Source organism: Tachysurus fulvidraco, chromosome 4 (genome assembly GCF_022655615.1).
Source record: "Tachysurus fulvidraco isolate hzauxx_2018 chromosome 4, HZAU_PFXX_2.0, whole genome shotgun sequence".
Taxonomy (NCBI): domain Eukaryota; kingdom Metazoa; phylum Chordata; class Actinopteri; order Siluriformes; family Bagridae; genus Tachysurus; species Tachysurus fulvidraco.
In genome coordinates this window covers 28,408,175-28,430,093 of record NC_062521.1, presented here as the reverse complement: position 1 = coordinate 28,430,093, position 21,919 = coordinate 28,408,175, and the positions used below count along the sequence as shown (strand labels likewise).

The window sequence follows — 21,919 nt, the reverse complement described above, 5'->3', positions numbered from 1 at the left end:
GAAAAAATCTTGTCTCTAAAGGGAACCCGTCCACTTCTGGGTGACACTGAATAGTCTGATTATAAATAAGTACAGTGTACAGATGTAGATGAGTAAACACAAACACTACCGAGTGGGTTTACCGCTCAAGATGGCAGCTGAAGGTGGTTAAGATGCTGGGCTACTGCTTGGAGGACTGTGACTTCAAATCAAATCCCAGCAACTGCCAAGCTGCCGGTCCCTTGAGCAAGAACTTTAATGCTCAAAAGGGTCTTCCAAATGTTCCTATGATCACAGCTTATTATGATCAGCTTTGGATAAGGGCGTCTTCCAAATGGATAAAATGTTGTAAATGTCTTAAACATAAAACTACACGATCAAGCTGAGATTATCCACTGAAACCGTCCTGAGACTTGGGCATCAACTCTTTTAGGGGAGTGTAAGTCTATTCTCTGTATCCATGTGGAAACATCTACATTGGAATGTGCAGGACAAATGTAGAAGCTCCAAGCAGAAGTTACTCCAGGATGGTTGAGGGTAAGCAGGGTGCGAGGTAACACACAAAGCTGTGAGAGAGGATGAGGAGTGTAGGGTAGATATGACTTGACATTGCATTCCCTCCCTAGCCTGATCTCTAGAGAAGCTAGAGAGGAAGAGTATAATTAAAACATGTGTAATCTGCAGCTGTCAGCCTTTCCTCCATCCGTCTTGTACATTACTGGCTTCTGCTTTGGAAATGCATGGTTCAAAATAGGTTTGGACAAAAAATAAATAAATAAATAAATAAATAAATAAATAAATAAATAGTACAGATGCCAGCAGCAATCTGCGGGGACCAAGTACCAGTTGTTGCCAGGTTGCCAGGTTGCCAGGTTGCTAGAACAATAATATTTGGTTTAAAATCTTTTGATGGAAATTCAGTGCCGACACTTGGACATGTCTGCTGAAAGCTGATTGGCTGATGGCTAACAATGAGTAGAAATACTTTTAGAGATTAAGCTTTGTTTGGCCGAAGCCACAGAATCGGGACCGACGTGGGTGTCCTGGTATAGTATGTCTTAGAGTTTATACAAGGTGTGTAACAGTCCACCACCACACTGATGTGTATCAGCAGGGAGAACTGACATAGACCACTGTCCAGGTTGTCTGACCTATGGGATAGTCTGTGTGGTGGGATTTTTGTGGAAAGAGCAAGTGCTTGGCTGCCTAATACCACTAAGCTCTGAAACCTTGTTTTGAAGCACATAATTCCCAGGATATTCCTTTTGGTCAACTGTAAGATCTATACCTGAAAATGTGATGAGATAAATCATTGTAATATGTTTTTTTCCTTATTGTCACCATTTTTAGACTGACCCTGACACTTTCGTGTCCGATGGATCTGAAGAATTTTCCAATGGATGTACAAACATGCATTATGCAGTTAGAGAGCTGTGAGTAAACCGGCCTTTTTGTTGTTTTCCTTATTTTTTGCATAAACCTAACACTCATCATTGAATCGAAACTTTTTTTAAATATAATAATAATAATAATAATAATAATAATAATAATAATAATAATAATAATAATAATAATAATAATTTAACCCTCCCTGCTCCATAGATGTTGTATCATATTTGCCCCTGTGCTCTGACACCAAACTCCTCAGTTGTTATATTCCATCTTTCCTAAAACATTGTGGTTGTAATGTGGTTGCCTTTAGGATGTGTTGATGTTATTAGGTTTAATGTGGATCCATGGCTGTTCCTCTGGGCCTCTGTTTAACCTCCCATGGATCGAGCATTCAGAACTAACACAGTACTCCTGATGCAGGAGATGTTATGTCTTACCTTAAGTTCAGCTTTGGGAAATGAATCTTGATCTCATACCAGACCTACTGACAAACATTTGCTATACTTTTTATCCAACTGTAATCCTCTTTTAATGTCATGGAACAGCCTCAAAATATGTTTCTGTTCTTATTTATGCTTTAGCACTGACACTGGAGACTTCCACAAACACTAAATAAAAAAATTATATGAATGTATATAACTGTTTCGCTGATTATTGATCTATTTATGGTGCATGTTTGTTGTCAAAGTCCCCGTTTTAGTGATTACTATAGAAACATATCATATTAGCACTAGCATCATAATATAGAGTGCGATTAGCTTCTAATATATAAAATAAATGATCTTCTGACGAATCAGAAGTGAGAATTCATCAACAATGGTACTGTATAATAAGAAATAACAAGGAAGTAAAAACAATCCATGACACTGGAAACATCACCAATAGTTTCTCACACCAATTCAGTCTATATACTTTATGATATACAAAAACATATTTTTTAGTGGTCTGTTGAGGAAAATTGTTTAAAATAAACACAACACGGGTGCTAAATGAGCACCTTCTCCCAGTCTGTCTTGTATAAGAGCTGAAAGTTTAGTGAAGTCTGTAGTTAAAGTATGCAGTAAGTCACACTGAGTGCTCATTTCCTCACAGGAGGCTGCGGCGCCGTGTGGCAATAATTCATTCGGTCTCTAGCAGGACGATCTGTGTTCAGTGACTAGGGCTTTTAACGGAAGAACCCTGTCACTGAGGATTTGTCTGCATCCTCGTATATTTTAGAGCAGCCTAATGCATGACATGACGGTTCATCCTGGCTGAATTAAAAGGGTTCATGCTACAGTACACAGACCAGGTTCATTACATAATACAGCTGACTGGCTGATGGTGGAACAACAGATGACTCATTGAGGGGATAAATAAAAATAAGACAGATAATCGTGTTTAGTTTCACTTTGCTGTCAAGACAAAGGATGTAGTGGACAAATCAGTGTCTCAGATACTTTTACAGATTCTCCAGTCAGAACCTACAGGAGTTTAAACGGAGAAATCTCCTTTTAAACTCACACGTCATGACTTTCTATGAGAACTGTAGTCATGTTCCACACACGCTTTGGCTAAATCCATGTTGTGATGATGTTCAAACCTAACTTTGAATTTGAATATACGTATATTTGATATGTAGCTTCGTTTAAACTTCACACACTTCACAGTGGACGATGTTGTAACTACAGTATAAATTAACCCGAGACACCATCTGGGATCTTGTCTTGTCAGATCATGTCTATATCTTGTAGGCTAACTTTTTTACAGAAATAAAGACACCATACAGACTGCATTTGACAAAGAAACAGGTTTTGTTTGAAGTCCCCAGTGTCTCCAGTCTTTGTAGGACGACGTTTCCCAACATGCTTTAAAAATGTTTTTACATAATTTTTAATGAAATTCAGGAGAAGTCTGTATAAAAGGAATAAATCCCAGAGAGTGGGATTATAAACTGTTATATACACCAGGGAGTGGGATTATAAACTGTTATATACACCAGAGAGTGGGATTATAAACTCTTATAAACACCAGAGAGTGGGATTATAAACTGTTACTGTATATACACCAGAGAGTGGGATTATAAACTGTTAGAAACACCAGGGAGTGTGATTATAAACTCTTATATACACCAGAGAGTGGGACTATAAACTGTTATATACAGTACACCAGAGATTGGGATTGTAAACTGTTAGAAACACCGGAGAGTGGGATTATAAACTGTTACACCAGAGAGTGGGATTATAAACTCTTATAAACACCAGAGAGTGGGATTATAAACTGTTATATACAACAGAGAGAGGGATTATAAACTCTTATAAACACCGGAGAGTGGGATTATAAACTGTTACTGTATATACACTAGAGAGTGGGATTATAGACTGTTAGAAACACCAGGGAGTGGGATTATAAACTGTTATATGCACCAGAGAGTGGGATTATAAACTGTTAGAAACACCAGGGAGTGGGATTATAAACTGTTATTAACAATTCAATTCACTGCAGTTCAAGTTTATTTGTGCGCCACTTTTTACAATTGACATTGTCTCTGGTGAGGAATTTGCCTCTCGGCTGTTCCACAACATTAAATGTAACTATACTTGGATAAATAAAATTATAACACGCCATAAAGTCTGTATAAGAGGAATAAAACTCTATTTGGTTTAGGAACCTTGTGAACCTCAATCAACAACACAGAGCCTTATCCACTTGGTCCACCATTGCAATTTTCTTGTAACAACACAAAAAAGCAAAGTGCTTTATTCCATGTCTACACGACATAAGACGTAAACCTGACATCTATTTCTGGCATCAACACATATTTATTATTATTGAAATTATTTAAATATCAAACACCTGGATGCTAAAATATTCAAGTTTTGTCCTCCTGAGGAGCAAGAGAAAAAAAAAAGAAGTGCACTTTGGCGAAGCGGTTGAGAGTAAAACACTTATGCAAAGTAATTCTCCATTTCTCCATTCAGCCGCCTCAATCCTCCATCAGATGAGTCTAAATGGGTGCTGGAGCTAAATAAAGAACGTCAAGATTCTTTCTAATTACATCAGCACTGATTTATTCCAACATTTTTACACCCCATCTCCGTTCCGCCGCCGTTAGCCTTGGGGATATTTGCGATGGCAAGATTTAGTGCTCAGAGACACACTTCGTCTTCGTTTCTGGGCCTTGAGCTGTTTTATTATGCAGAAAAGCTTCTTGTGTTTCAGTCAAGAAGCACAAAGAAGAAGCAAAGGAGAACGATGAGCTTTTTGATATCCGAATATGACGATACATTTTCGTGTAAAGCTCAGAGAATTGCCTGATATGTCTTAATCAACACGTATACCGAGAAGCCTATTTACAAATTTTAAAAATGGGTGAATTTGTTGCTGATTTTTTTATAGAGTTTTTATGAGTATAAAGTTCAGTTCAGTTTCACTACCAGTGAAATGTGGAAAACTTCAAGAGGGGGTGAATACTTACGCAAGACTCTCTTTTGTTCTCTCTTGTCTCTGCAGTTGGATACACCATGAACGATCTGATCTTTGAGTGGCAGGAAAAGGGACCCGTGCAGGTGGCTGAAGGACTCACGCTTCCTCAGTTCATCCTGAAGGGCGAGACTGATCTCAGATACTGCACCAAGCATTACAACACAGGTCTGAATCCCATCTCTACACTCTATCTACAATTTGGGTCCAAGCCCTACAGCACAGAAAAGCTAACACTCTATTGAGATAAAACTTCATCCTCATCTGGGTGACACCAGAGAGTGGGATTATAAACTGTTATAAACACCAGAGAGTGCTATTATAAACTGTTATATACACCAGAGAGTGGGATTATAAACTGTTATAAACACCAGAGAGTGGGATTATAAACTGTTATATACACCAGAGAGTGGGATTATAAAATGTTATATACACCAGAGAGTGGGATTATAAACTGTTATATACACCAGAGAGTGGGATTATAAACTGTTATATACACCAGAGAGTGGGATTATAAACTGTTATATACACCAGAGAGTGGGATTATAAACTGTTATATACACCAGAGAGTGGGATTATAAACTGTTATATACACCAGAGAGTGGGATTATAAACTGTTATATACACCGGAGAGTGGGATTATAAACTGTTATATGCACCAGAGAGTGGGTTTATAAACTGTTATAAACACCGGAGAGTGGGATTATAAACTGTTATATACAACAGAGAGTGGGATTATAAACTGTTACTGTATATACACCAGAGATTGGGATTATAAACTGTTAGAAACACCAGAGACTGGGATTATAAACTGTTACTGTATATACACCAGAGAGTGGGATTCTAAACTGTTAGAAACACCAGAAAATGGGATTATAAACTGTTATAAACACCAGAGAGTGTGATTATAAACTGTTATATATACCAGAGAGTGGGATTATAAACTGTTAGAAACACCAGAGACTGGGATTATAAACTGTTATAAACACCAGAGAGTGTGATTATAAACTGTTATATACACCAGAGAGTGGGATTATAAACTGTTATATACACCAGAGAGTGGGATTATAAACTGTTATAAACACCGGAGAGTGGGATTATAAACTGTTATAAACACCGGAGAGTGGGATTATAAACTGTTATATACACCAGAGAGTGGGATTATAAACTGTTACTGTATATACACCAGAGAGTGGGATTCTAAACTGTTAGAAACACCAGAGAGTGGGATTATAACCTGTTATAAACACCAGAGAGTGGGATTATAAACTGTTAGAAACCCCCGGAAAGTGGGATTATAAACTGTTATAAACACCAGAGACTGGGATTATAAACTGTTAGAAACACCAGAGACTGGGATTATAAACTGTTATAAACACCAGAGAGTGTGATTATAAACTGTTATATACACCAGAGAGTGGGATTATAAACTGTTAGAAACACCAGAGACTGGGATTATAAACTGTTATAAACACCAGAGAGTGTGATTATAAACTGTTATATACACCAGAGAGTGGGATTATAAACTGTTAGAAACACCAGAGACTGGGATTATAAACTGTTATATGCACCAGAGAGTATGATTATACAGTAAACTGTTATATGCACCAGGGAGTGGGATTATAAACTGTTATAAACACAGGAGAGTGGGATTATAAACTGTTACTGTATATATATACCAGAGAGTGTGATTATAAACTGTTATAAACACAAGAGAGTGGGATTATAAACTGTTACTGTATATACACCAGAGAGTGTGATTATAAACTGTAAGAAACACCAGAGAGTGTGATTATAAACTGTTAGAAACACCAGAGATTGGGATTATAAACTGTTATAAACACAGGAGAGTGGGATTATAAACTGTTATTAACAATTCAATTCAATTCACTGCAATTCAAGTTTATTTGTATGGCGCTTTTTACAACTGACCGTCTCAAAGCGGCTTTACAGAACATAAACATAGAACAAAAGGTTAATATAAAGAATAATATAAAGATTAATATAATACAAAACTCAAGATTAATATTAGAGATATTTAAATGAGTATTTGTTTATCCTGAATGAGCAAGTCTGAGGTGACTCAGGTGACCGTGGGGAGGAAAAACTCCCTTAGATGGTAAAGGAAGAAACCTTGAGAGGAACCAGACTCAAAGGGGAACCTCATCCTCATCTGGGTGACACTGGGGGTGTGATTATAAATATACAGTCTGTTAAATGTTGTACTGATGTAAAAAACCACATGGACTTCACATCTCCTCTTTAGTATCACAGAGTCCGACTGGAGCTGGTAGATCTTTAGATGCCTCAGGATCCTCACTGAGTCAGCCTCGTCTCAGTGGAGGTCCAAAATCTTCACAATTGACAATCGAAGCTGGTACAATTTCTGGATGCCACGGGATGGGTAGAAAGAGAGAAGCAGTGGAGAGGGATTAACGTAGCTGCTGTTCATAATATTTGCAAGTCTGATGTAATAGTGCACAATATTATGGGATGTATTATGTGTACGCCTGACTAAAGAGATGGGTTTTTAATATACATTTGAACTGGGAAAGTGTGTCTGAGTCCCGAACACTATCAGGAAGACTATTCCAAAGTTTGGGAGCTAAATAAGAAAACACCCTACCACCTTTAGTAGACTTAGATATTCTGGGAACTACCAGAAGCCCTGAGTTTTGTGATCTCAGAGAGCGTGAAGGATTGTAACGTGTTAGAAGACTAGTTAGATACATGGGAGCTAAACCATTAAGAGCCTTGTACTGTACGTAAGTAGCAGCAGTTTGTAATCAATTCTAAACTTAACAGGTAGCCAGTGTAGAGATGATAAAATTGGGGTTATATGGTCATACTTTCTTGTCCTAGTGAGAACTCTGGCAGCTGCATTTTGGACTAACTGTAGCCTATTTATTAAAGATGCAGGACAACCACCTAGTAATGCATTACAATAGTCCAGTCTAGAGGTCATGAACGCATGAACTAGCTTCTCAGCATCAGATACAGACAGGATGTTTCTCAGCTTGGCAATGTTTCTAAGGTGAAAGAAGGCTGTTTTTGTAGTAAGGTTGCTGTCTAATATAACACCCAGGTCTTTCACCGTCGAGCTAGTAGTAACAGTACATCCCTCTAAATGGAAGTTAAATTGTGAGAGCTTCTGTGTACCGACTTTTGGACTGATAAGTAGCATTTCTGTCTTATCAGAGTTTAACAACTGAAAATTACAGCTGAATTTTTATCTCTCGCACTCAGTTAATTTGGACAATTTCGCTATTTCATCCGGTTTTGATGAGATATATAACTGTGTATCGTCAGCATAGCAGTGGAAACTGTTACGCTGGAGTAATAAGCTAATCTAGCTCTTCCTGTCCTGTACTTGTAAAGCACTGTAGTTGTGAGTGTAGAGCTTTAGGTGAGACTGGGTCACAAGGTGCTCTCATATGTTGAACATCAGCTATTTTGTTCCTGATGCTTTTCCATTTTATCTCATAAAGTCCTCACTACTGAACTGTGATGGAATAGTGCTTTAAGATATCAGTTTTTTTTGTTAATCCAGCCACTGTGCTAAATAAAAACCTGGGATTGTTCTGGTTATTTTCTATGAGTTTGCTCAGATGCTCATGCAGAAGACCTAGCAGCTTTTAGAGCCTGTCTACAGCTGGACATACAATACTGTCCTTAGACGCAATTCTTTCTCACTGACTCATTTTCTACCGCTTTATCCGAACTACCTCGGGTCATGGGGAGCCTGTGCCTATCTCAGGCGTCATCGGGCATCGAGGCAGGATACACCCTGGACGGAGTGCCAACCCATCACAGGGCACACACACACACTCTCATTCACTCACACAATCACACACTACGGACAATTTTCCAGAGATGCCAATCAACCTACCATGCATGTCTTTGGACCGGGGGAGGAAACCGGAGTACCCGGATGAAACCCCCGAGGCACGGGGAGAACATGCAAACTCCGCACACACAAGGCGGAGGCGGGAATCGAACCCCGACCCTGGAGTGAGGCGAACGTGCTACCCACTAAGCCTCCGTGCCCCCCCCCATACGCAATTCTAAAAAGCTCTAATTTAGTTTGTAGAGGTTACGGGTTTCTCTCTTGAGGGTGTGAGTACAGTATGACTATTACACCACGGTGCAGGTGTTTTGTCTCTTACCTTCTTTAATCAGACGGGGGCAACAGTGGCTAATGTGCTAGTGAATGTAGCGCCTATGCTGTTGGTCATTACAGCTAGATCGTTTGTGTTTAAGGGTACAGTAAGAAGTCCAGACAGATCAGGCAGGTTATTTGTGAATCTGTCTTTAGTGGTCGGAATAATAGTTCTACCGAGTCGATAACGTGGTGAGACACAGTTAGACTGTTCTATACAGTAGGTAGTGTGTACATTATGAGGCAATGGTCTGTGATGTCATCACTTTGAGGTACGATATCTATATTAGTTGTGATATTATTAAACCTAGCGTATGATTAAGACAATGAGTTGATCTAGTGATGTTTTTTTTAAGCCCAAATGAGTTGAGTTGGTCCATAAATGTGAGTCCTAGCGCATCGTTTGTATCGTCAACGTGTATGTTAAAGTCTCCTACAATTAATGCTTTAGCAAAGTTAACCAATAGGTCCGAAAGAAAATCTACAAATTCGAAATCAAAAAAATCAGTGTAGGGCCCTGGGGGTCTACACACGGTCGCTAGAGCAAGAGTCATCAGGGATTTTTTAGTGTGCAATGCGAGAGTGCAACATTAATAACAAGCACTTCAAAAGCATTAAATCTATACTGTGTTTTCTGAGTAACAGCAAGGAAATCACTAGAGATAGTGGCGACGCCACCTCCACGTCCCGTCTGACGAGGCTCGTGCTTATAGATATATCCTGATGGTGTAGACTCATCTAGGCCGATGTAATCATTTGGTTTAATCCAATTTTCGGTAAGGCAGAGTGCAGTAAGGCTTTTTTCTGAGATGATTTCATTCACAATAAGCGCTTTGGGTGCAAGTGATCTAATGTTCAGAAGCCCAAACTTTAGGTTTTGTTTCTTTGGCTTGTTTGTGGTCTAATTACAGTAAGATTATTTCGAGAACTTCTCATGCATTTACTTTTTGATCTCACTACTATGGGAACAGACACCGTTTCTATAGGATGAGCTATGTGTGCGTTTGTACCATTGTGAAGATGTAAAGGATGGCTATTGAAAATTAGATTTAAATCGTAGTTTACCAGTCAGAAGGTGTGCAGCACCCCGGAGATGTGGTCCGAGAGGATTTCCGCTCCGACTCTGCTGGGGTTCAGGCCGTCAGCACGGAATAGCCTGGGATGCTCCCAGAAAACATTCCAGTTATTAATAAAGAGTAAATTCGGAGCGTGACACCATGACTGTAACCATTCATTTAAAGCAAAACGTCTACAGAACCTTTAATGTTCGATTCTTCGCTGGTACGTGGGAAGCGGTCCAGACACGATGATCCTTGCCGTGGTTGGTGTGCTGCGAACCGTCTCCACCAGGGTGTTGAAGTCCCTCTTCAGGATCTCCGACTGCCTCAGGCTGGTGTCGTTCATGCCAGCATGAAGAACCACAGCTCCGGTGTGCTTGTTCAGGATCCCAGGTACCTGTGCAGTGACATCAAGAACACAAGAACCAGGAAAGCAGTGAGTGAGAGCATTACCTTTAGCCACAGTAGCACGGACGTAGCAGAAGATGGAATCTCCAATGATCACAGCATCGCGTTCCGTCTCGCAAAGGGGGGCGAAGCGGTTCCGGGTGGGGATATCGAAGACCGGAGGCAGTGAGGGGGAGGTGGAGGGCCCGGCTTACGTCTTCCTGTGCTGCTGCACCCAGGGTCTGTGGTTCCCTGACTCCGGAGTGAACAATACCTGGGCAGGCTGCTTCCTGGGTGTGCTGGGCCTGGACAGAGAAGTACACATAGTAGAGGTGGTGGGAGTACTAATTTCACACCGGGAATTTACCTGAGTCAGGTGAGCAACCAACCGGGAACCTTCCAGAGTACGTAGCTTTCCAGTCCTGCCGCTGGGCCTGCTTCACCTGTAGGTCACGGATCTGCTTCTCCACGGCCTCCAGCTCCAGTTTCACCAAGTGCAGCTCGACTGTGTCCGCACCTGCACTCAAAGGCAGACACACAAACGCCATGGTGTTATAGGGAAAGTACAACAGAGTAAATCCCAAAAGAGTGTGATAATAAACTGTTAGGAACATCAGAGTGTGAGATTATAAACTGTTAGAAACACCAGAGTGTGAGATTATAAACTGTTATAAACATCAGAGTGTGAGATTATAAACTGTTAGAAACACCAGAGTGTGAGATTATAAACTGTTAGAAACATCAGAGTGTGAGATTATAAACTGTTATAAACATCAGAGTGTGAGATTATAAACTGTTAGAAACACCAGAGTGTGAGATTATAAACTGTTATAAACATCAGAGTGTGAGATTATAAACTGTTAGAAACACCAGAGTGTGAGATTATAAACTGTTATAAACATCAGAGTGTGAGATTATAAACTGTTAGAAACACCAGAGTGTGAGATTATAAACTGTTAGAAACATCAGAGTGTGAGATTATAAACTGTTATAAACATCAGAGTGTGAGATTATAAACTGTTAAAAACACCAGAGTGTGAGATTATAAACTGTTAGAAACACCAGAGTGTGAGATTATAAACTGTTATAAACACCAGAGTGTGAGATTATAAACTGTTATAAACATCAGAGTGTGAGATTATAAACTGTTATAAACACGAGAGAGTGTGATAATAAACTGTTAGAAACATCAAAGAGTGTGTGTGTGTGTGTGTGTGTGTGTGTGTGTGTGTGTGTGTGTGTGTGTGTGTGTGTGTGTGTGTGAGAGAGAGAGAGAGAGAGAGAGAGAGAGAGAGAGAGAGAGAGAGAGAGAGAGAGAGAGAGAGAGAGAGAGAGAGAGAGAGAGAGAGAGAGACACTAAAACACTGGTGGCTCATTCCCTGAATTGTGGACAGAATGATTCACACATCTCTGACAGATCGGACGTCTCACTGAGGTTGTTCCAGGTCTCTGTGGAACCCTAAAGAGACGTGGCTGTCACTCAGAATGCTCTCGAGCCTCCTCAGAAACATCTCCTGCTTAAATGGAATCGGTATTGTCCCCTGAACGGCGTACTGATATCGATTCTGCACAGAGAGACATAATACAAAAAACCCCAGATAATTCATTACTGTGGTTAAAGTAGAGCAAAAGAACGTCTGAAATAAATGAGCACTGAAGGACAGGCATGAGGCTTGTAATGTCTGTAACACACAAATACACACCGATGACTTATCATCATGCACCACTAGTGCTTCAGTATGACCTCTAACCTTCTAAAAGCTGCTTTGGATGAAATGATCTGCCAAGGTGAAAGTCAATAAAGTTTTTTTTTATGTCTAAATGTTAAACAGGAAACATGGTGAAAGCTACAACACACATCCTGTTGACCACATCCAAGCTGTTCACAACCAACAATAACGTTTTAGTTGTAATGTGTGTTTTTACATGCACACACACACACACACACACACACACACACACACACACACACACACACACACACACACACACACACACACACAGAGTGAATGTTCCCTTAAGCAGTTGTTAATTGCTTCAGTAACCTGAAACATATTAGAATCCCATAAAGAAATATACTGCAGTGAGTAATGGGGACTAGAGAACATAACAAAGTGTGTGTTTGTGTGTGTGTTTGTGTGTGTGTGTGTGTGTGTGTGTGTGTGTGTGTGTGTGTGTGTGTGTGTGTGTGTGTGTGTGTGTGTGTGTGTGTGTGTGTTTGTGTGTGTCCTGGCGTGTTGGACCACCTTCTATATCAGCTGTTCAATGAATTCTGTTAAAATTCTTATCAGCTCTTTCTTGTGATCAACAGATTTTTTTTTTTTTTAGAAATGTTGCTATGCTTCAGATATACTGTAAGTGGCTGATGTGGATGTGGTGACTCTTAAAACTGTGGTAAAGTTATGTATTGTTTATGTGACATATTTACTGTATATCATATTGTTTATGCTCCACTGAGTTATTATTGCACACAGTGGACAAAAAAGGGAACTGAAAATAGCACTAGTAGGGGCTGAAACGATAAAGATAACACAAGACATAAAACAATAGGTTTTACTCTGAGCGACTTTCATTCATTCATTCATTCATTCATACATTCATTCATTTTCTACTGTTTATCCGAACTTCTCGGGTCACGGGGAGCCTGTGCCTATCTCAGGCGTCATCGGGCATCGAGGCAGGATACACCCTGGACGGAGTGCCAACCCATCACAGGGCACACACACACTGTCATTCACTCACACACTCACACACTACGGACAATTTTCCAGAGATGCCAATCAACCTACCATGCATGACTTTGGACCGGGGGAGGAAACCGGAGTACCCGGGGGAAACCCCCGAGACACGGGGAGCACATGCAAACTCCACACACACAAGGCGGAGGCGGGAATCGAACCCCCAACCCTTGAGGTGTGAGGCAAACGTGCTACCCACTAAGCCACCGTGACCCCACTTTGAGCGACTTAAAATACAAAAACCAATGGGGATCACGGGACAACATCAACGGAGACGTGAACAAAGCAAAACAGGCAGCAGAAAACAAAGACTCAGCAAAGACTAACACAAAACAACAGGTATATATAGGGGCAATAAGGGGAACCAAGGCAACAAGCTTAATCAGGGGATCATGTGGAACAGATGCGCAAAAGCGGGGGATCGGGACAGGGCAAAAACACATGTAAACACAAAACATGTACAAAAGCACATGGCAAGAAAATGCAACAGTGACATAAAAAATACCCTGTCAGGTTGCCCTCTGGTGGTCTGTAAGTGAACTGTCCAAGCAATCCGTGAAAACATGGCATGTGAATACAGTAAATTAAGTAATATGTTAATACAACGATAGATATATTGACTGAAGACTGTTTGATGATGCGTGTACAATTATAGTGCATTTGCAAACTGTGTTGTGCAAAGAATCCCAAAGCTATTTGTGCGAGTTCAGTTGGAGTCGGGGGTGTGATGTGACAAGACCAGAAGAGTCCAAGCTCTAGATGGTCTCCTGGTTGAGGGAAGAAGTTGCTCTTTCTCATTCTCTCTGTGTTTGCCTCCAAGGAATGAAACACTCCCCAGACCACAATGGAGACACTACTGGACACTTCCTGGACTTGGTCCATTACCACTTGCTGTAGTCTCCAGGACAGGGAGCTCATTTTCCAGACTGTGACCTGGTTCTGACACTCTAGATTATCCAGTTTCCAGACCATAGCCTGGTCTGGACCTCTAGATTACCAAGTTTCCGGAATGTAACCTGGTCCTGACCTTTAGATTACCTAGTTTCCTGGACCATAGCCTGATCTTGACCTCAAGATAACCCAGTTTCCGGACAATAGCCTGGTCTGGACCTCTAGATTTCCCAATTTTCAGACTGTAACCTGGTCCTGACCTCCAGCTAAACCAGTTTCCAGACTGCAGCCTGGTACAGTTCATTTAGACCTTTAGATTACCCAGTTTTCAGAAGGTAGTCTAGTCCTAATCACCAGATTACCCAGTTTCCAGACTTTTCCTTACCTGCTTGCCACTTTCTAGCTTTCTTGTCTCTAGCTTAGCCTGGTACTGGACTAATAAAACCCATCTGCTTGTGTGTCCTCAGTCTGCTTCTGACACAGAATAGTTAACAGTTTTCTGCTAAATTATACTAGTTAATTTCTTAATAAGAATCAGGGTGTAGACTGTAGGTGTAAGTTACATAAGTGTATAACAACCATGTTATTATTATTAATATCGTCAGTGTGTGTGTGTGTGTGTGTGTGTGTGTGTGTGTGTGTGTGTGTGTGTGTGTGTGTGTGTGTGAAACTAATCATCAAGCTTAATAACACATTGACTAATGAGTAACCGTTAATGAGCTGTAAGAATGATATCTTTAATGGACCTCATTATTGACTGTGATGTCTTTCTCTCCATCTCCATTTCTCTTCCTCGCTCTGTCTTTTTTTTTGTTGTTGTTCCTCTAACTCGTATGGTATATGGTCTGTTTTATCACTTGACCCAGACAGAAAAGAGGATGCTGACCAGGCATGCAGTGTTATAGGATGTGTGTACGAAGCGTCAGGACATTTCAGTGTCTTTGTGTTAATTTTGCGCTGCTTTGTCTTCATCTAGGACAGCTGTCTGAAACTGTGTCAGTACAAAAAAAGATGATTTCTTTCACAGAGGAAGTCATTTAGACTCATCCAGCACCAAAAGAGCTTTCCTTCATGCTTCTGTGATGCACAAGTGATTCTTTATTTATACACTCCTCATTTACACTGCCGTGACTCAGAAGCTCATCCCGACTCGTTTTCTCCTTTTGTTCAACTTCTCTGGGAAACTTCTTTCAGTTTTCCAACATTTCTTTATCACAACGCAGTCAAGATTCTCGAATTCTGGTTGGTTGGTGAATTTTCTAGGCCCACAGATGTGACAGTGGTCCAGCTGCACAATCACAGCTTTAGTGGTATTTAATGCGCTCGTTCTAATACGGGATAGTTTCTATAGCAACAGCTCGCTCGGATATTAACGTTCCCATACAACGAATTCAAAGTCACAATTCTGGTTCAAACAAGACGGAACGATTTATTTTACTGTTCTTGGAAGGGAAATAGTATAAAATTAAATGTAGATCAATTAGATTTGGTAGAATTTCCTACTTGGATGAAGGGATATAAATGTAATATTTTTATGAAAGCTATATGGAATAATTTTTCTTATATCTGACTCAATACATATTCCTTGTTTACAGTACATGGTGACATACCTGTAGAGTTAAGAGCACAGCAGAAGAGCTTTATTTACAGCATTTAGCATTTAGCAGAGAGCAACTTACATTTTTATCTCATTTTATAAGGTTAAGGGCATTGATCAGGCACCCAGCAGTGGTATATGTGTACCTGGGATCCAAACTCACAATTGGTAAACCAACACCATAAACACTAGGCTACCACATCACTTTATGAGGCATTATATGTATATATGCCTCATAGAAATTGTTAATACAGTATAAATACAAAACAGAGTATCCTTCCAGTTTTATTCCTATTTTAGTCACTCTCTCTGTCTCTGGCGTCTTCTAGCACAGACCCATGCCGTTTGTGTTTCACACTGATTGACACTCTGCCTCAGCTCGACTGAAACCACTTAACCTCCAGGCCGCTCTGCAGCAGCTATGTCGAGCGTCAGTCAATAACTCGATGCCTGACGTGGGCCATTTTCCATGTCAGTGATGCACATAGGAAGTCAAATGGAGCAACGGAATGACCGAGAGGAGGAAGTCAAACGCTGTCAAGCAGGAAACAACAGGGAAATCTCTGCATAGCCAAGTAGCATGGAGCGATAGGATAAAGGAAGGATTCGTTTATTTAACCTGTAGATGCATTGGATTTAATATAAGGTCAAATCAATATTAATATAAGCAAATATAAAAATATCGGACTGAATAAATGATAAATAGTTCTGTTTAATTTTCTTTCTGGAGCATATAATGTTGAAAAGAAACTTTAGGTGTCATATAAAAATATGCCTTGGATTTATTCCCTTTCAGAATTTTTGAAATATTTAAAACAGAAAGATATCTTGAGTATTTAATATTCATGATTTGGCACTAGTTCTGCCTTCATGTTTAAATGTAAGCAAACGCACGATAATGTCCGTGTTAACCGCTTCTTAAAAAAGCTCAGACTTTCCTCGTGTCTAATCTCTTCTACCGAAGCTTGTGATCAGACGGCATTCCGATCGGTTCGATTTAATATTGTATCAGTAACTGAAGGTTTTGCACAAATTTGTGGAGTCAATGTCAGCTTGAGTCTTCACTGTCTTTACAGGCAAAAAAAAAAAAAATGTAAGGAATTATTTTTTTTTTTTTTAGAAATTTTTCTAGTTTTAGACTCAATTTGTTGTCTTTTTTTTCAAAGTTTTTTTTTTAAGACATCTTTTAAAGATAAAGGCTACAGTATTGTGTAAATAATTAGGAAATGATCCTTTATACGGGGGGGGGGGGCTTAGTGGTTAGCACGTTCCCCTCACACCTCCAGGGTTTGAGGTTCGATTCCCGCCTCCACCTTTTGTGTGTGGTGTTTGCATGTTCTCCTGGTGCCTCGGGGGTTTCTTCCTGGTACTCCGGTTTCCTCCCCCGGTCCAAAGACATGCATGGTAGGTTGATTGGCATCTCTGGAAAATTGTCCGTAGTGTGTGTGTGTGTGTGTGTGAGTGAATGAGAGTGTGTGTGTGTGCCCTGCGATGGGTTGGCACTCCGTCCAGGGTGTATCCTGCCTCGATGCCCGATGACGCCTGAGATAGGCACAGGCTCCCCGTGACCCGAGAAGTTCGGATAAGCGGTAGAAAATGAATGAATGAATGAATGAATGAATGAATGAATGAATGAATGAATGATACTTTATGCAGCTAAAACAATGAGTAGATGAGTAGACAAAGAATAATGATCATTATTATTAGTACTACTATTGAGTTTTAAATCAGAACTCAAACAAAACTACGCAGTGTAAAGTAAAAGCACTTGTTACTACAGCCAAAGCAGAATTATAATAAAGTCCGTTAGCCAGCGTACAAAACCCCATTATTTATTTCCCCACTCCAGTACTGCGTCCCAATAGTCCTTGGAAGTATAAAATAATCTATGTGACATCAGGGACTACTTCCAGGTCAAGGGTTAAAGTTTGACCTTGGCAGTAAGAAGCCTGTAATTGAAACATTTTTTTTTTGTTAGATTTACACCCTCAATTATCAGGTCAGTGTTATCTATAGATTTATACGTAGCTAAAAGGATGAAGCTTTATAGAGCAGCTTGAGACTTGAAACCTGATTTGAAAATCAAATGAATTCTGAAATAGTTTATGATAAATAAACACAATATAGAAATTATCTTATAGAATAATAATCTGTGGTGTAAAGAAGAGTTTTTAGACAATAGCAACATCCTAACAACCACCTAATGAACACACACTTAATACATTTTCATTTTAAATCTTTAGACACATTTTAACATTCAAACCATTTAACAGTTAGCATTGTAGCATTGTCCAGCTAACCACAGATGTTTGTTTTTGTTCTAATTTTTGCCTCAACATAATATCAGTATTTCTCTGTTCCAAAGATATTTTGCATTGTACAGTATAAAAAAACCTCAAGTAGCACTGTACTGACTGTAATACTGTACTGACTGTAACACTGTACTGACTGTAACACTGTACTGACTGTAACACTGTACTGACTGTAATACTGTACTGACTGTAGCACTGTACTGACTGTAATGCTGTACTGACTGTAATGCTGTACTGACTGTAGCACTGTACTGACTGTAATGCTGTACTGACTGTAATGCTGTACTGACTGTAATACTGTACTGACTGTAATGCTGTACTGACTGTAATGCTGTACTGACTGTAACACTGTACTGACTGTAACACTGTACTGACTGTAGCACTGTACTGACTGTAATACTGTACTGACTGTAATACTGTACTGACTGTAACACTGTACTGACTGTAATACTGTACTGACTGTAACACTGTACTGACTGTAGCACTGTACTGACTGTAACACTGTACTGACTGTAACACTGTACTGACTGTAGCACTGTACTGACTGTAACACTGTACTGACTGTAATACTGTACTGACTGTAATACTGTACTGATTATAACACTGTACTGATTATAACACTGTACTGACTGTAATACTGTACTGACTGTAACACTGTACTGATTATAACACTGTACTGACTGTAATACTGTACTGATTATAACACTGTACTGACTGTAATACTGTACTGACTGTAATACTGTACTGACTGTAACACTGTACTGATTATAACACTGTACTGACTGTAACACTGTACTGACTGTAGCACTGTACTGACTGTAATACTGTACTGACTGTAACACTGTACTGACTGTAACACTGTACTGACTGTAATACTGTACTGACTGTAATGCTGTACTGACTGTAATACTGTACTGACTGTAATACTGTACTGATTATAACACTGTACTGACTGTAATACTGTACTGACTGTAACACTGTACTGACTGTAACACTGTACTGACTGTAATACTGTACTGATTATAACACTGTACTGATTATAACACTGTACTGACTGTAATACTGTACTGACTGTAACACTGTACTGATTATAACACTGTACTGACTGTAATACTGTACTGATTATAACACTGTACTGACTGTAATACTGTACTGACTGTAATACTGTACTGACTGTAACACTGTACTGATTATAACACTGTACTGACTGAAACACTGTACTGACCGAAATAACTGTACTGACTGTAACACTGTACTGATTATAACACTGTACTGACTGTAACACTGTACTGACTGTAACACTGTACTGACTGAAACACTGTACTGACTGTAACGCTGTACTGACTGTAACACTGTACTGATTATAACACTGTACTGACTGAAACACTGTACTGACTGTAACACTGTACTGATTATAACACTGTACTGACTGAAACACTGTACTGACTGTAACACCTTACTGACTGAAACACTGTACTGACTGTAACACTGTACTGATTATAACACTGTACTGACTGTAGCACTGTACTGACTGTAACACTGTACTGACTAAAGCACTGTACTGACTGTAACACTGTACTGACTGTAATGCTGTATTGACTGTAACACTGTACTGACTGTAACACTGTACTGACTGTAACACTGTACTGATTGTAATGCTGTACTGACTGTAATACTGTACTGACTGTAATGCTGTACTGACTGTAATACTGTACTGACTGTAACACTGTACTGACTGTAATACTGTACTGACTGTAACACTGTACTGACTGTAACACTGTACTGACTGTAATACTGTACTGATTATAACACTGTACTGATTATAACACTGTACTGACTGTAATACTGTACTGACTGTAACACTGTACTGACTGTAACACTGTACTGACTGTAATACTGTACTGACTGTAATGCTGTACTGACTGTAATACTGTACTGACTGTAACACTGTACTGACTGTAATGCTGTACTGACTGTAATGCTGTACTGACTGTAACACTGTACTGACTGTAATACTGTACTGACTGTAATACTGTACTGATTATAACACTGTACTGACTGTAATACTGTACTGACTGTAACACTGTACTGACTGTAACACTGTACTGACTGTAATACTGTACTGATTATAACACTGTACTGACTGTAATACTGTACTGACTGTAACACTGTACTGATTATAACACTGTACTGACTGTAATACTGTACTGATTATAACACTGTACTGACTGTAATACTGTACTGACTGTAATACTGTACTGACTGTAACACTGTACTGATTATAACACTGTACTGACTGAAACACTGTACTGACCGTAATACTGTACTGACTGTAACACTGTACTGATTATAACACTGTACTGACTGTAACACTGTACTGACTGTAACACTGTACTGACTGAAACACTGTACTGACTGTAACGCTGTACTGACTGTAACACTGTACTGATTATAACACTGTACTGACTGAAACACTGTACTGACTGTAACACTGTACTGATTATAACACTGTACTGACTGAAACACTGTACTGACTGTAACACCTTACTGACTGAAACACTGTACTGACTGTAACACTGTACTGATTATAACACTGTACTGACTGTAGCACTGTACTGACTGTAACACTGTACTGACTGTAATGCTGTATTGACTGTAACACTGTACTGACTGTAACACTGTACTGACTGTAACACTGTACTGATTGTAATGCTGTACTGACTGTAATACTGTACTGACTGTAATGCTGTACTGACTGTAATACTGTACTGACTGTAACACTGTACTGACTGTAATACTGTACTGACTGTAATACTGTACTGATTATAACACTGTACTGACTGTAACACTGTACTGACTGTAACACTGTACTGACTGTAATACTGTACTGATTATAACACTGTACTGATTATAACACTTTACTGACTGTAATACTGTACTGACTGTAACACTGTACTGATTATAACACTGTACTGACTGTAATACTGTACTGACTGTAACACGGTACTGACTGTAACGCTGTACTGACTGTAACACTGTACTGACTGTAACACTGTACTGACTGTAACGCTGTACTGACTGTAACACTGTACTGACTGTAGCACTGTACTGACTGTAACACCTTACTGACTGTAACACTGTACTGACTGTAACACTGTAATGATTATAACACTGTACTGACTGTAACACTGTACTGACTGTAACACTGTACTGACTGTAGCACTGTACTGACTGTAACACTGTACTGACTGTAGCACTGTACTGACTGTAACACTGTACTGACTGTAATGCTGTATTGACTGTAACACTGTACTGACTGTAACACTGTACTGACTGTAACACTGTACTGACTGTAATGCTGTATTGACTGTAAAACTGTACTGACTGTAGCACTGTACTGACTGTAACACTGTACTGATTATAACACTGTACTGACTGTAACACTGTACTGATTATAACACTGTACTGACTGTAGCACTGTACTAACTGTAACACTGTACTGACTGTAACACTGTAGTTATACTGTTTTTTCTGCATCAGCATCAACATCCTCATGAGATTTTAGCAGCACGTTAAATCCTGACTGATATTCACGGTTCTGCGGTTGATAATCAGAAACTCACACTATGTGTGTTTAATTCTGTGGGATTTTCCAACCTTGTGATTGTTCCTGGCAGTGAGAGTTTTCTGCTCCTCCTTAGAGAAAGCATAGTGCAGAAATGGCTAACAGAGCTCATTAGGATTAATGAAGCCTGCATAAGCTAATAGTGTCTGGTCTTTTTATGGATCTTTTTATCACACTCATCAATTTTAAAGTAGCTCTGAGACAACAGTGGTATAAAGATGGCAGGGAGTCCCAGCCGATCCAGTCAGTTTCAAAGCGTGGGACGAGCTCAGATGTTTTTGGTCATCTGTCTCAGGTTTGACTTTTAAAGAGAGTCACA

The 21,919-nt window shown here is 39.7% G+C and overlaps 1 protein-coding gene across 2 annotated transcripts in view; it reads left to right on the top strand.

The window, feature by feature from the left end:
• The window catches only part of glra3 (glycine receptor, alpha 3), an 84,100-nt gene that overhangs the window by 40,505 nt on the left and 21,676 nt on the right, over positions 1-21,919 (top strand). For both annotated transcript variants that reach the window (XM_047812887.1, XM_047812888.1), the window contains exons 5-6: positions 1,330-1,412; positions 4,864-5,001. In XM_047812887.1, coding sequence (XP_047668843.1) covers positions 1,330-1,412; positions 4,864-5,001 — 221 coding nt within the window. The remainder of the gene's footprint in view (positions 1-1,329; positions 1,413-4,863; positions 5,002-21,919) is intronic.